Source organism: Taudactylus pleione, unplaced genomic scaffold, assembly GCF_031769625.1.
Source record: "Taudactylus pleione unplaced genomic scaffold, aTauple2 ptg000256l, whole genome shotgun sequence".
NCBI lineage: Eukaryota > Metazoa > Chordata > Amphibia > Anura > Myobatrachidae > Taudactylus > Taudactylus pleione.
The window spans coordinates 25,269,516-25,284,495 of record NW_028284658.1 but is presented as its reverse complement, the minus strand read 5'-3'; the positions used below and the strand labels follow the sequence as shown (position 1 = coordinate 25,284,495).

At 42.1% G+C, this 14,980-nt stretch overlaps 1 protein-coding gene across 2 annotated transcripts in view; it reads right to left on the bottom strand.

Annotated features, from left to right (window-relative positions):
* Nucleotides 1–622: 622 nt before the first annotated feature.
* The window catches only part of EZH1 (enhancer of zeste 1 polycomb repressive complex 2 subunit), a 106,939-nt gene continuing 92,581 nt past the window's right edge, over nucleotides 623–14,980 (bottom strand). For both annotated transcript variants that reach the window (XM_088480756.1, XM_088480755.1), the window contains exons 19-23: nucleotides 12,556–12,651; nucleotides 11,431–11,512; nucleotides 7,405–7,485; nucleotides 5,113–5,197; nucleotides 623–4,481 (exon numbers count right to left, since the gene is read on the bottom strand). In XM_088480756.1, coding sequence (XP_088336882.1) covers nucleotides 4,421–4,481; nucleotides 5,113–5,197; nucleotides 7,405–7,485; nucleotides 11,431–11,512; nucleotides 12,556–12,651 — 405 coding nt within the window. In that variant the 3' untranslated portion in view covers nucleotides 623–4,420. The remainder of the gene's footprint in view (nucleotides 4,482–5,112; nucleotides 5,198–7,404; nucleotides 7,486–11,430; nucleotides 11,513–12,555; nucleotides 12,652–14,980) is intronic.

The following is a 14,980-nucleotide window of genomic DNA, read 5'->3' as shown; positions in this document are numbered from 1 at the left end:
TGGTGACATGAATACATTTATATTTACACATGTTAAAAATATAAACTATGTATTTTTACAAACGCATTCTGTTTAACAAGACCTGAAGGTATACAAATAAAGATGTATGATGGGATACTACTGCCGTGTGTTACTCTGATATCTTAGTGTCATAACTGATGTCAGTAGATATTATTTTTGCGTCTTGGCCCTTGAATACGTCACACCATTAGAGACTATGCCAACATGGTCTTAAATAAGATATAAAGCCAAATATAATCCATGGTATTAGACATTTTGATAACCAATGGAAGGTAAGCTAACTAGGACCCCCAGGTTGTGCCTCTGCAGAATTAAACTGTAATTACATCCTTGGCACTTAAATGCATACATACACATACATACATACTATGAACTGACAATAAAGGTGAAACGTGATGTCTTAATGTTAGTGTAAAGGTATGGGACACCTGATGCAAGAAAGGCAATCATACAAGTTAATTGCAGAGAAAAATCTTCAGTGTATGTAAATAATTGACATCCCCATTTTTTTGTAGATCACATTCCAAGTCTGGACCTTCCCGATCTACAACTGTAAATTGACACCACAATGTAATAGAGAGCAGCAGTTTAGGCACATGCATAGTGGTCAATTAAGAGACGCTATGTTTATTATTTAACCATATTGCAGCCACACATTTACAAAGCAGTACAGTTTTCCAACGACTGAAATATCTAGATTTATTAAAAGACTTACACAATACTTACTTATATAGAATTTCTTAACATGTGCATAAATTGTTAAATATAACAAGTGCTTTTCATACATAGATGGTAAAACATAACCATGCAATACGTGCATATGGAGGTATAAATTTACAATTATATATAATTTCTTTGTTTTTCCTATGCACATAACAGACTTTTTTTAAACAAACATTTAACATATTCATATGTTCACAACTGAGATGTAAAAGTAAGGGCTTTAATACAAGGTTGCTAATTTCTGAATTCCTTAAGACCCTGCATAGTTGCAGACATTGTACCGTTATTCTGTGACATATTACACACAGTGATTTAGGATTTTATGATTTGCATCAAGCCTGTGTAATAAAGCATATGAGGCTGGCTTGCAGAAAAAATGGTCTACGTAAAAATGATAGGCTGATGTTTAATATAATTTCACTAGGAATCCATGACAACGTACAAGTATGAGGAATAAATGCTCAGTAAGGTCACTAGTTCCTAGCACAATACTGTATGCCACTATTTGGTTTCTTTTCTGTTGAACTTCTTTGTTTTGGAAGGATTGTTCACAATTCCAACACTCTACTGACCTGCACATATGGTCTTACACACCTTCACATGCCAATCAATGAGGGGGGAACACTACACAATCTGTGTTTACTGAAAAGGGAGAATAACCCTTAAAGTGATCATTATCACTTACATCCAGTTTTAAAGACTTCCATTTTGTGAGATGGACCTAATCAGTTACTTGGAACTAGTGGCACTGAGGCATACACCTCCCACATTTTTATGTTGGGGATTCAGTAAAAAAAATAAAAGCACACATGAGAAGGGTGCATGGTCAGGCACCATGTCTAGCGCTTGCAATGTGCTGTACTGCCTGTCCCCCCCTCCATTCTCATCATCTAAATGCACTTATTGAAGGCTACGCACAACATGGCAAGTGAGTGTGACACAAGGTTACTGCTAAAGGGACATATGTCTCAGTTTTCCTGACAGATAGTTATATATTTACCAAGCAGCGGCTTTTTAGTGTCACAGCTTGTCAGTGGTCTATCTGACAGATTTCGGGTGTGGTATGACAGTAATTAGATAGAAAATGTCTAGGTAGACACCAGATGTTAGACAGACAATAGGTCGACAGGGTCAAAAGGTCGATGTGTAAGAAAGCTGACCGGTACAAATGGTCGACACATTAATTTTTTTTGTTTTTTTTAGCCTAATCTTCACCCTAACCCTCCCATTGGTGCCTGACCCTAACCGTCCCTTCTAGTGCCCAACCCTAGCCCTCCAGTAAGTGCCTAAGCCTAACCCTCCCTCCTGATGCCTAACCCAAACCGTCTGGGTAAGTGTCTAACCTTGCATTAATTATTACAGCAGTTTTAAATCCTGCAGCAAGAACAGTCAACACGTGGCAGCTGCTTAGTAAATTTACTCCAGAGTTATGGTGGAACGATCTGCATGCTGAGACACAACATGAGTTGGTTCAATGGACGTCTCCACTGTGTGTATGTGACAGATGCAAAATAAATGAGAAAAATAGCATACTTTTGTCATAAAGGACATTTTATGACTACTGTGAAAAGGCCACTTAAGAGAGGATACAGCTTACTGTTACCCTCATACTACTTTCTTCAGTGTAAGTTTGTATTCTATCCTAGTGTTAAAGAGAATCTAATAGGCAGTTAGGAGTTTGTTTGTTTTTTATTTTCATCTTAAAATTAATTTTCGAGCCTTTCTCTTACTTCTAAAAAAGGTTATATTAACCTAAAACAAATAAACTAACATTTCCCAGAAGTGCTAGAAGTGTGTCTTTAATGTGGGATACCTATGGTATAAGATAAGGTGGGATGTCATTGGCAGCATTTTTTGTTTGTGGATCTTCAGCCATGGAAGAGTTTATTTTGTAATGTATATTATGAAAAAATGAAGCTTCACATAAAAATATGTTCCATGGTTACTTTCCTAATGTTTTATGCCTGCTATCTCACTATAGCCACATATACACACTGCAACTAGCATACTGTCCTGACTGAATTGTACAGATGCCCATCATTTACATTGCTGAGATACATGCCATTATATTATATTAGGTAAAGCAACATTTGTGTATTGATAACCTTTACACACATTCAGAAATAAAAGTTAATATATTTTGACCTATTTAGAGACTGCTGGTCATATTACCTATACAAAGCTAGTATGTTACTGTGCAAGTTAGTTCATTAATATTTAATAAGGTATTTTGATTATTCTTTGCACCATTTATTTAAAGTTTTTTTCCCCCCAAGTCGCTAGCCAGTAAGTAAAGTCCTCTGCTCCAATACAAGTACTCAGGGATGAACACAGTATATGAGGATGTTTGAATTGTCTCACTTTACTGGCTTTAGCTTGTATTTGGCCAAAGGGCTGAAAGATATCAGACTTCTTCCAGTAAAGCCATCAGTACCATCATAATAATTCTTTACATTAGTAATTATACAGTAACTCAGGCTAACCACTGCTCCATTCTATAAATATAATGATCTACGTCAATGTACTGTACATGAAAAAGTGTGTATTGATATATCGGAACCAAATTTCATGTTATAGTACCCAGTGGTGTTTATATATGGACTGTACCCAGTGACAGAGAAATCAAGGTAATATGGCCGATATGGATAGAAGCAGTGATTACTGTATGACACCAGATTATAGAGGTGTTAATGCTTAGTTGATTAGTACAAATGTGGGTTACGAATATACAAAGAAAATGCATATGTCTGTACTTGTAATTTGTAATGTGCATCTGCAAGTGTTTGTACAGTTTATGTATAAAATCTATACTGTACCTATAGAATTTAAAGTAGATATGTAGAGACAAGATGGTGAGTCCATGCTACATAAATCCAAAGCTGTCATAGGAGCTACAATCAGTACATGATTATATAGTGGTACTAACTTTTACTTAAAAGGGGAAATACATTCTTGAAGAAGTCCTCACTACCTTACCCTCACGCTTATGGTTGTTGCTCCCCCCAACCACTCCCGGACCCGATCATATGATCAGCTTGCATCGCAGAAAGGAGAAGCCCATCAGCGGTTCCTGACCTACAAGCTCACAGCACATTGGCAGTAGCTCCTGGCTTAAGGTACTAGATACATGGGGATGGGGGAGGCACAGGTGAGACAGCTATGGACCTGTCCACAAATAGACTTTAAATGGCCTTCCCCTTGTAATCTTTACTGAGATTTTACGTCACATCAGAAATTGAGAAACCATCTAAGAGCTCTTGCTTTCATTACTTGGGTAGTAGAACAAAATCACAGATGCCACAGAAACAAATCAATACTACACATCACACCCTATAAAGTGTACTGATGTCTAAAAAACCATTCACATAAAGGTAAATGTTATACAGAATATTAAAGCACGTAATTTGAAAATGCCAGAAAACGGGGCAGGGATTATACAGCAAACTGTGTACAGACATTTCAGCAGTAACCACACTGGAATTGCATCAAAGCTAAACAATGAGCTGATAAGGTACCAACAGAAAGGCTCAAGAGATATACACAACAATGCACTGATGGCAGTCTGTAGTTCTGTCCCACAATTACACGCATAGATGTTTACAATAGATAGCCAAGACAGACAAAGCCACATGCAGTAGCCGAGAAAGGCTATGATGGTAAGACGGTGGGAAGGATATTAGATGATATCAGTCTCTCTTTCTATGCCCACATATTTCAGAGCATCTGCCTGGCTGTATCTGCAGAAATAAGAATGTGAGAAAAGATACATGAAAGGAGTGATACATTATTTTTTTTAAGTCAGTATCATAAGATCTTTGAGCAAACCAGAAGCACAAGAGGGCAACTGCCCCCCTTGGTACCTCAAACTTTTAAATGGATCTGGAGCAACACCAAGCTATCGACAGAACATATTTAAAGTGGTTTTTCTTTTCTTTAAAAAAAAAAAAAAATACAGAACACCATGAGCTTTGGTGAAGCTTCTATGGAAATGATGGACATGCTTCATCCTGATTATTTTGGTGCTACCATTTTATTGCAATACTCAATGGTGTATTAACTTCTAAATAAATACTGTTTTGCTGGAATGTATCAGTTTTTAAATATAAATATGTAAATACTTTGAGTTTTGGCCCTGAATATATGCTATACGTTTACTGCTACAGCAACAGTGCCACCTGCAACAATTTAATACAAGCACTGCAATGGGATAGTTATTCATAAAATCAGGTAACAGAAGTTATGCTTTATAAAAGGGCAAATATTTTCCTTCAACTCGCAGTCTTCGTTGCAAAATATATATGAATAGTGTACAATGTATAACAAACGCTTGAATGTAATCAGTCAATGCATGGAATGCTCATGGCTCACCTGTAGTCAAAGAACAATTCTTCTCCAGCCTGGATGGCTCGTTTGGCAAATATACCAATGCGGTGATCTCCGTTCACCATAACCACTAAAATAGCAAATCAAATGTAGTATGTAAATGTCTGCTGATATTTTGCAGATACCCATTGGCAATGATATATAATAAACAACTCCATGTTCACAATGTGCTGCAGAACCTGGTAACCGGCATCTTTCCATAAGGTCAGAATCACTGACTAGAGGGCAGATAAGTACATCCTATCAGGTATAATACAACTTACTAGAAGCAGGATGTAGTATCCCCCAACAAGCGGACAGCTACAGAAGTTGTGGTGTCTGAGCATTAAGCGGATTTGGATTGCATAGCAACACTAATAAAGTAGGTGAATAAACGATAAACTGGTGAGCGGATGAAACATGTAACTGGAAAGTGATGTACAGCAGAAGATGACATTGAGGTCATTCATCTGCAGCCAAAAGAACCAGTATGTACATACTGGTAATGTTAAAGAGTGTCACTTATTGACTGTACAGCAATTGCATAGGCGTGTTGCTAACACCACTGTGCTAGAGTAAACATAACCACTCATATAAAATAATAATAAATATGCATTTCAATATAATTAATAAGGTTATTTACCAATGAGGTCAGGTATGTTGGCTCTCGATAACTAAAGGTGCATGTGAAACGCATACATACACAGGGTTGGGTATGCGATCCTGGCGCACATAATTCCTACAATCAGAATCCCGGCGCCGGAATCTCGATGGTGGAAATACCGACGCATGCAGGTAAGTAATTTAACCCAGTGGCAAACGCAGGATTTTGAAAGGGGGGTTTCCAATTTCTGAATACAGAGCCAATTTAAAAAAATCCACAGACATTATATATATATATATATACACACCCACACACATACACAGTATAGACACATATATTCACAGTATACACAAACACACACACATATATATATATATATATATATATACACACACACACACACACACACACACAGTATACATACACATATATATATATAAATATATTATATGCAGTGTTGCGGCGGGTGATTTATAAATACACAGACCCTTACAGCTTGATATTAACTACGTTTCAGAACATCTATATCTATATATATATATATATATATATATAAATATATATATATATATATATATACACACCAATTAAATTAAATATCCACTTACCACAAAACTGTCTTACAGAATAGCCTGTTGCAGTCCGAGGAGCGGACTTGGTGGTACTGCAGCACTTCCCTTGCCTATTTCTGCTCCTCTTAGGTGGCCGCGGCCAGCCGCTGCAGGGAAGGAAGTAGGGCCAGCACAGCGTTGTACGTAATGGCGCTGCAGCGTCATTAGTATGACAAGGAGTGGCAGATTGGGCCAGCCGGTGTCACAGTGACGTTACTTGCCCCGGACCCAGCTGCCAACAGTTAATCTGTGTATACTACAGGGGGGTGGAAGCGGGTGACCATTAGAAAGGGCAGCACTGTGACTGGAGACTGGAGCCTGGAGGCGGGGCTGGTCGGGGAGTGAGGAGACAGATAGTACTGTGACACTGCAGTCTGTCTGTCTCAGCCCCGACTACATGATAGCTCGATGGTCGCGGGCGGAGCGCCGCCCTCTACTGGCCGGCGCTCATAGGCCTAGAGCTGCCTAATGGAAGCAGCCGGCCCTGAGGACACCCCACCCGCCGGCAACCCCCACCCCCTTCACCTGCGGCACCAGGAGAGAGCGCCGGGAATAGTCAGCACCCGGCGGCAGCTCAGCTTCTCAGCCGCCTCTCACAGTGCCCCATCGGAACTGCCTGGGAGGAGCTGCACTCCCGCTGCAGCTCCCTCTACGTTCAGCCAGCAGCCAAGCCCCAGCTGGTTGTAAGCTGAACTCCGGGCCCGGCTGCTCCTTCTCTTTAGGAAAAAAAATCATTTAGCCGGGCAGCGATGGAGCGGCGGCCAGGGGGGGTTTCTAGGTACTCGGAAACCCCCCCTGCGTGCGCGTATGTAACCCTCCCCCTAACCCCCTAACACACCTTTCCCGCAACCTAACCCTACCCTTCGTGCCTAACCCCTAAACCTAACCCTAACACTTACAGACGGGATTGCAGCCCTCGGGATTCTGACTACATCCCCATTTACTTAAGCTGTGTATGCAACAGTTTGCAGAGGATCAATGAGCTCTCCTGTTTTTTACGTACATATGATATTACTTTAAAAACTAAAAACCTAGTGTATTTAGTGCAGAGCAACTTAGCTCTTATTGTACTAGCAATAATACCTTTAGCGTAACAGTTAGGATTCACAGAGTGGTTTGCGAAACGGATTTTATTTCCTTTCCTTGTAGCGTCCACAACAAAATCTGTCCAGGAGAAAACAGTGAAAAGTCAAAACAATACACACTGGTGCTGCTAATGCATAGTTGCATGCAAGTCTGTTCTGCACACGGATCTTGCTATTTTTCACACAAAGCATGTCCGGTACTGAGCATACGCAACTTTGAATACACATATCCACTTGCATGTCATGGGTGTGTAGAGGAATTGCAGGCTATTTCAGATTGATCTCTTGCATGAAGGTTAGGGCTTGTGCAAATGTGCAATGATAGTGATGGCTACTTTCCCAAGCAGATGGATAGGGGCCATATGGCCAACCCTGAATGCAAGCAAAGATCTAAATCATACAGCGCATATCACACCACACAATAATGCCTCTTTTGTTCCCTGTATGGCTCATCTCACACACTGTAACCTTTGTAGTGCACCCAAGATGGCTGCCTCGCCTGGTATGCCCGAGGGTGGGATGAAAAATACATGGATCTGTTGACAATGTAAGGGCCACGCACGCAAAGTGGCTGACTTGTGTGTGACTAAATCAGCCCAAATATGTATAATAGTGGTACACATAATGTGGAGAATCACATACAAGTATATTATAATATTTTGTACACTAAATTTTCTATACACATCAATGCACTGCAACATTTCTATTAATAAAACAGAAAATAACTATATAGATTGGAAATACAGATAAAATAACATCTCTTATAACTAGGCAAGGTACAGTCTTATGGATTGTGTTTTTACAGGATGGCAGAATTTCTCTTACAGAACCTAGCTGCCACTGACACAGAATGTGCTGAAAACCAGTCTGTATATTTTATCATATAACTGTTTCTTTATAACTTCATAAGATAAATCGTATGGGAAGACTTTAAAAATAGGGTTAGTGTGGACTTAAAGTAAAATCAATTCTCTCAGGCATATTGGATATATGTTTTAACTTCTAATATCCATTCTCTCGGTGGCAGAGTATGTTAAAAGGTTTCTCTACCCTTCTCTATAACCCTCCTCCCCTGACAACCAGTAGCCAAGTTGACCTGGGTAATAGTACTATAGATTTTGTAAGATGCCAAAGTGCTCTGCAGAGCTGGATAGCGAGACATAAATTAAACCGGGACAAACAAGGTAAGCAAAGTACTGTATTGCAGACACAAAAAAAAGGTTTGGTTGGGCCCAATTAATGAGAGATCTTACAATCTAATGGATAATTTGTCCCCAAGTAGATATTGGAGATTTTTTTTAATTATAACCATGTATTTTTTATCGGATTTTTCAAATAAGCAAAAAAACACAAAAAACAAATCAGACAAAACAAATTAAACGCAATAATATGAAGTGACAGTGTATATAACGAAGGGTGGCACAAACAGGAACAACATACAGTATGACGATACGTAGGAAAAATAAAGAATTCAACTGCAATTGGTCACACAGCCAGAGACTAACCCAACATAGGTATTGTAGTAAGGTCCAGGTAAGTAAGGCAAGATCCAAGCAAGGAAGGATAGAGATACAAATACACATATAGTTCTCAGGCCCAGCAAAGGTAATAAACAGTAAGAGTCATACTGTGCAGCAAGGCGTCATTCAAGCCCAAACGTCAAAACAACCCACATACACATTAAAACCTCAAAACAAAAATGCTGTGTAAAACTTAATGGCAAACTAAGGGACGGCAGTGCAAAGATAATAGAACACAGGTTTGCAGCATAAGATAAGAGAATAAAATGCCAACACTTAATGTGGGTGCACACCTAGCAGATATATCTGTAGATGATGGTCGTTCATATACACTGAACGACCATCATCTTACAGGCAGCCGCAGGTCTCGCTGGCCAGGGAATGGGCAGGGTCCGTCCCCCTTCCCGCGGCTGAATGTGTACGGGTGGTCTGCAGACAAGTACAGTGTATCCCAGCAAGGAACAGCTAGAAGGTTGAAGAGCAATCCATAGAAATTACTTGGTGAGGAAATTATGATCAGCAAACCTAACCTAAAGAAATAAATATGAAAAAGTAAACTCTCTCAACCCCCATCCCACCCTGTATAAACACCTAAAACTATGGTATACATGGAGCCCGGAAGTAAACTACACAAAGAAAAAATATAGCCAGAAATAAAACAAGAAGGATAACTAGACCCAAGCTATTACTAGCAAGGCCCTCCCTATAAAGCTTACAGAGCGGTATTCCCAGAAACTGACAAAAAAACAAAAACACAAAATAACGGTATGATATGGAAAGAACAACACAATGTAACAGCATAATAACAGCAAGGAAGTTGATGAGCCCGATGAAAGTTGTGGGAAAAAGGCTTCCCTGCCGAACAATTGCACCGCCCAGTTTTCAAGGAAGGAAGTGTATTCTTCAATCCGCTCCAGGGGGCAGATTATTTTGCTGGTGCCGATCCTCCAGGTCAGACAATTTAGAATGACAAGAGAAAAGATTCACATGACGGAGAGATGGGGATCACCCGTAGGGTCGGAAGGAGGTGGCAGCCAAGCTGCAGGAGGGCTATCAGACAGGGAAGGGGGAGCAGAAGTACGGGGAAAACTTTCCAATTTAGAGGGTAGATCTGGACAGAGCCATAACTAGATTTTTTGTGCCCTTGGCCAGAAAGAGCATTGGACCCCCCCCCTCCCTCACCATTTTTCAAATAGGGACATAAGATGTGCACCCAAAAAAGCAGCGTAGCCTAATAGGTAGGGGCCATGACAAATCTGATTTGTCTCGTACAATCATGAAGGGATACTGATCCCATTGTACCACTATTATCCTGGTGTCACTGCCAAATACAGTGTAAATCCAATGGCTGCAGTGATGATACACAATAATTCAGTGACGTGTGGTGAGGTCAATGATTGGGGAGGCACACGTATAAAAACACCGTTATTATATCAAAACTCTTGAGCATGACAGGGAGTGTGATAGGGGAGGGAGCATGACAGGGCTGCCATCATAAATTGTAGGACAGACATGTGTGTGTGTTAAATAAAAGAGAATGTGACTGAAGGTGCTTGGAGAGGTGGTCAGATAGAGGGGGAGCTGGCCAGGGAGGAGATAGGGGTGGCTAGGAGATGCCGGGGATAAATGAAAAGGTAGCTACAAGTGAGAATGATAATATAAAAAAAGATTGACAGACTGCTGTTCAGGAGGATAATGCAAAAACACCAACCTGGTGAGCACAGTAGGTACCATACAGCTACTCCAAAGCCAAATATGAGTTGATACAAAGGAAAGCAGGCAGTTGCAGAAGTAGAACTATAAGTTCCAGTCAACCAGTGCAGGAATGTGCAGCAGGATTCACAGAAATGAAGACGCTAGGAGAAGTAGACGGCCACCACCATAGAAACCAGCGTTTTGTAGCCAACAGCAGCCTGAAAAGTTAAGATTGCTGCCATCTGTGCAGGATGCCAGGGTAACCCAACGATGTCCATGAAAAAGAGGCAGCCAGCAAAACAGCCCACCCAGAACAGAGAGGTGCACTGACACCACAGGAGCCTAGGAGCAGTCGAAAATCAGCAAGGGAAGCTGGAGAGCACCACTGGATATGAGGGGGGAAGTGAGTACAGCGGCGGAGCCGTCGACTAGAGAGCCCCAATTCCGGTCCACGGGACAGCAGGTGGGAGTCACAGATGCCCCTGAGAGATGTTGAGAAGGAGAGCAGGCAGGGATGACCCTACGCCATGCTGCTCCAAGCCAGGCACCCCAGATAAATTGATTTTACAATAAATACAACCCCATCTTCTGTTGCAAAATGGTGCAAAGCAGAGTATATGTCCCCAGAACAGAAGGCATGCCTGATGAGAAACCTTTGCTGCCTACATTTAATAAATTGCACATTTACATCACACCACGTCCAAATTCTGAACGATCTTATGAGCTTAAGGTGATTAAGGCAACATGTAAGAGGGTTGAACATGAAATGTGCGTATGGATTCTAGCAGTGGGAACAAGACAGAACTTACCATTGTTAAGATTGAAAAGAAAACTTGACATGTATTTATCATAAACCTTTCCTCGCCGATCTGCTTCATCCTGGGAAATCAGCTAAACACAGAAATATTAATATTTACATATATTGGTCAGCACTATAGCTAAAATACAATATATTCTTAAGGAAGGTATTACCTCCTCTTTATGACCACCATTATAATGTATGACATATGTCTTCAAAAACCTATAATAAATGTATTAGTTACAATATGCAAACATTCGTCATGGGAGCAGGACTGAAAGCTCCTTCTCTTTCATGGTTGTGTGACATCGCTGGCACTAGTCACCCTCTGTGTTTCTATGCTATTTATAAAGCCACCCTCACAGTAGTGTAAGAAAGCACTGTATATTAAATGACATTATGTGGAGGCTGTACTTAAGAATGCATATTATGTAGATTTTAACATTCAGTAAAGTAAGGTTGAGTTGGCTGTAAACATGAAATCGGACTATAATGGACTCAAATGGTGTGCAGGTAAATGTGTCTTCAGAGTTGTGCCTTGACTGACACAACATATCATTTAAACAAATTTACAGATGTCCTCATACATCTAGCCTCAATACGCCACACAGTGTGACTTGCCAGGCGTCTTTTTTTTGCCAAAAATGCGTCTATATAGCAATGCAATGCAACTAGGACACAACAGCAGACTGTGCTTATTAATTTGATATTTGACACTTGTATATCTGTGTGCACCCGAGTCTGTATATGAAACACAACAGAACAAAAGCTGCGACTGCTACACTGTAGCATTTCGTATACAGATTCAGAGACTCAGTGGCACACAGATATACATGTTGCATATCAAATTAATCAGCACAGTCTGCTAGAAGCATTTTTGGCAAAGAAATATGCCAAAAAAAGACGCCTGGCGCTAACAGAGTTTACCAGGAAGAGGCGCGTCATGAGGGGCCGTTTGGTGTGACTGCAGCAAAGACGAGTGAGGACACATATGTACATGAAAATTGTACATCTAGAATGTCCTTACAGAGCTGGTAGAAGAGGACAACACCACCATATCCATTAAAGAAAATCTGATGGCAAATAACCTATTAATGACTGGTATAATTTATTAATGATGTAGTGGGTTACTAACCTCCCCACAATACTCAGAGATAAACTCATTCTTCTGAACAGACTCCTTGATGAAAGTTCCCCATCCAGCAACATCTGAGGGAGCCAGCAGCAAATGCTACAGTAGCAAAAAAAATGTATTGATAAAACATACGTTTAGGAAAAGTGAACGAATAGACTGCAACTTATTCTTATGGTAGCAACCCAACGAATGACAGAGATATTGTAATCTACAGGATCATTTAATTCTCTGTTTTTACATTTCTGCAGCAAGAGAATGTATTGCACCAAAGCTGCTCTAAACTAAATAGTCTCTATGGATGTTGCCCTACTAATATCAGAAGTCTACAGGCAGACTGGGAATTATGCCAAGTCACTACAAGGTGGTGAAATGGGCCAAAAGGCAACTTGACACCGGAGAGAGGAGGGATGGTGTGAGCTCAGGAAGAGAGACAGAGTTGAGCGTCATCAGCACAGAGATGATACTGGAGGCCAAAGGAAGTGATAGTTCACCCAGGGAGAAGATATACAAAGAAAAGAGCAGAGGGCCGAGGACAGAGGGTATGATTCAGCTTTGGGAATAGAGTGAGAATTAGCACTTAACTGTGTACCTGGACAAACCATATTGCAATGTAAGGGGTGTAAATACATAAAAATTTTTGCATGTAGTGTAAATACTAGCTGTTTTTGCATGTAGCCCACAAATACTGCACAGCTTTACTATTGCTCTATAATTTAGATATCAGTTTGGACACCTCCCTCCCAAATCTAAATCTCTCTGCACATTTTAAATCTGCCCCACCTGCAGTGCAACAAGATGATCAGTTAAGTGCTAAATCTCAGTCTGGGCCTGATTCAGAGCCGGATGCTCTGACAGAGCGCTCGCTCTGTATCAGGGCCGGCCCTCTGGTTTTTCAGAACGGCCTCCTGGCCGCTCAGCTATAGCGAGCGGCCATGATGATGGTCGCGATGGTCAAGACCATCGCGACCATCGGGCTTGCGACGAGACCCTTGTGGTAGGGTCTCGTTGCCGCAAGCCCAAGAGTGCTTTCGGCTCTAACAGAGCCGAAAGCACTCCCACTGACATCAATTGTGATGTCAGTGGGGCCGGCCCCAGACGGTAGGCGTTCCCATGGGAGCACCTCCGTCTGGGCTGCCACGCCCCCGGCCCGCCCACCAAAGGGGGCGTGCTGTCACTGAACATCGACAGCACACCCCCTTTGGCATGAGATCCGGAGCGACGGTTTGCCCGTCGCTATCCGGGTCTCGCGCATGCGCACGACGGAGCCGGCCCCGTCGTGCGCATGCGCACTGGGCCACCTTCGACCCGCTTGCGAGCGCATAGCGCTCGAGAGCGGTTCTGAATCAGGCCCTCTATTCCCAAAGCTGAATCAGGCCCAGAGCTCTCCGGGTCACCCACGGGAAGAATGGATGGGGGATGGGGGGAAATGGAATCAGGTAGAGACAGAGCGGTTGGCGAGGTAGCAAGTGAACCAGTAGAGGACGGTGTCAGAGAGGTCAATGGACTGGAGGGTGCGCAGCAGTAAAGGGTGCTTCACGGTCAAAGGCCGAAGAGATGTCCAGAAGGATGAGTAGGGAGATGTGGCCCCTGGATTTGGCAGAGAGAAGATCGTTGGTGACTTTGGCCAGGGCAGTTTCAGTGGAGTGGAGCGGTGAAAGCCAGATTGGAGAGGATCAAGGATTGAGATGTCAGAGAGCTAGCAGGTGAGACGGTTGTAGACAAGTCGTATACGTATTTTGGAGGTAAGAGGGAGACGAGAGATGGGGCAGTAGTGAGAGAGTGAGGAGGGGACAAGGTATTTTTTTTTTTTAGAGTGGGCGATACAAGAGCATGTTTGAAGGAAAAAGGGAAGATGCCAGGGGAGAGGTATAGATTGAAGAGGTGGGCAAGGTGGGGAGCAAGCAGAGCGGGAGCAAAGTAGGTGAGAGTGAATGGGATCCAGGTGGCAGATAGAGGGGGAAGAGGATAAGATTAGGGAATGGACTTTATCACCTGTGGTGTGGGGGAAGGAGCATAGAGTGTGGCTGAGAGAGGAGGGTGGATTGGTGGGGGCGAAAGAGTGATGGGAGGAGATATCCTGACAGATGGCCTCAATTTTGGAGATGAAAAAGAAGGCAAGTCAGTGGCAATATGGGGGGTGGGAGAGGGGAAGCAAAGGAGTGGGTTGAATGTAGAAAAGAGGCATTGGGGGTTGGAGGACTGAGAGGAGATGAGCGAGTTGAAGAATGATTGCTTAGCATGGGAGAGAACAGCACTGTAGGACGAATGGATGAACTTAAAGTGGTTAAAGAGCAGAGACAGAGAAGGAGCAGCTGGTGAGGTAGGAGTGAGAATTTCTCCAGTGGCGTTCAGCGGAGTGGGTGCATTTATGGAGGTACTGGTGCGTTTGCAGTGCTAGGGTTGGGGTCTAGAGCTACAAAATGGG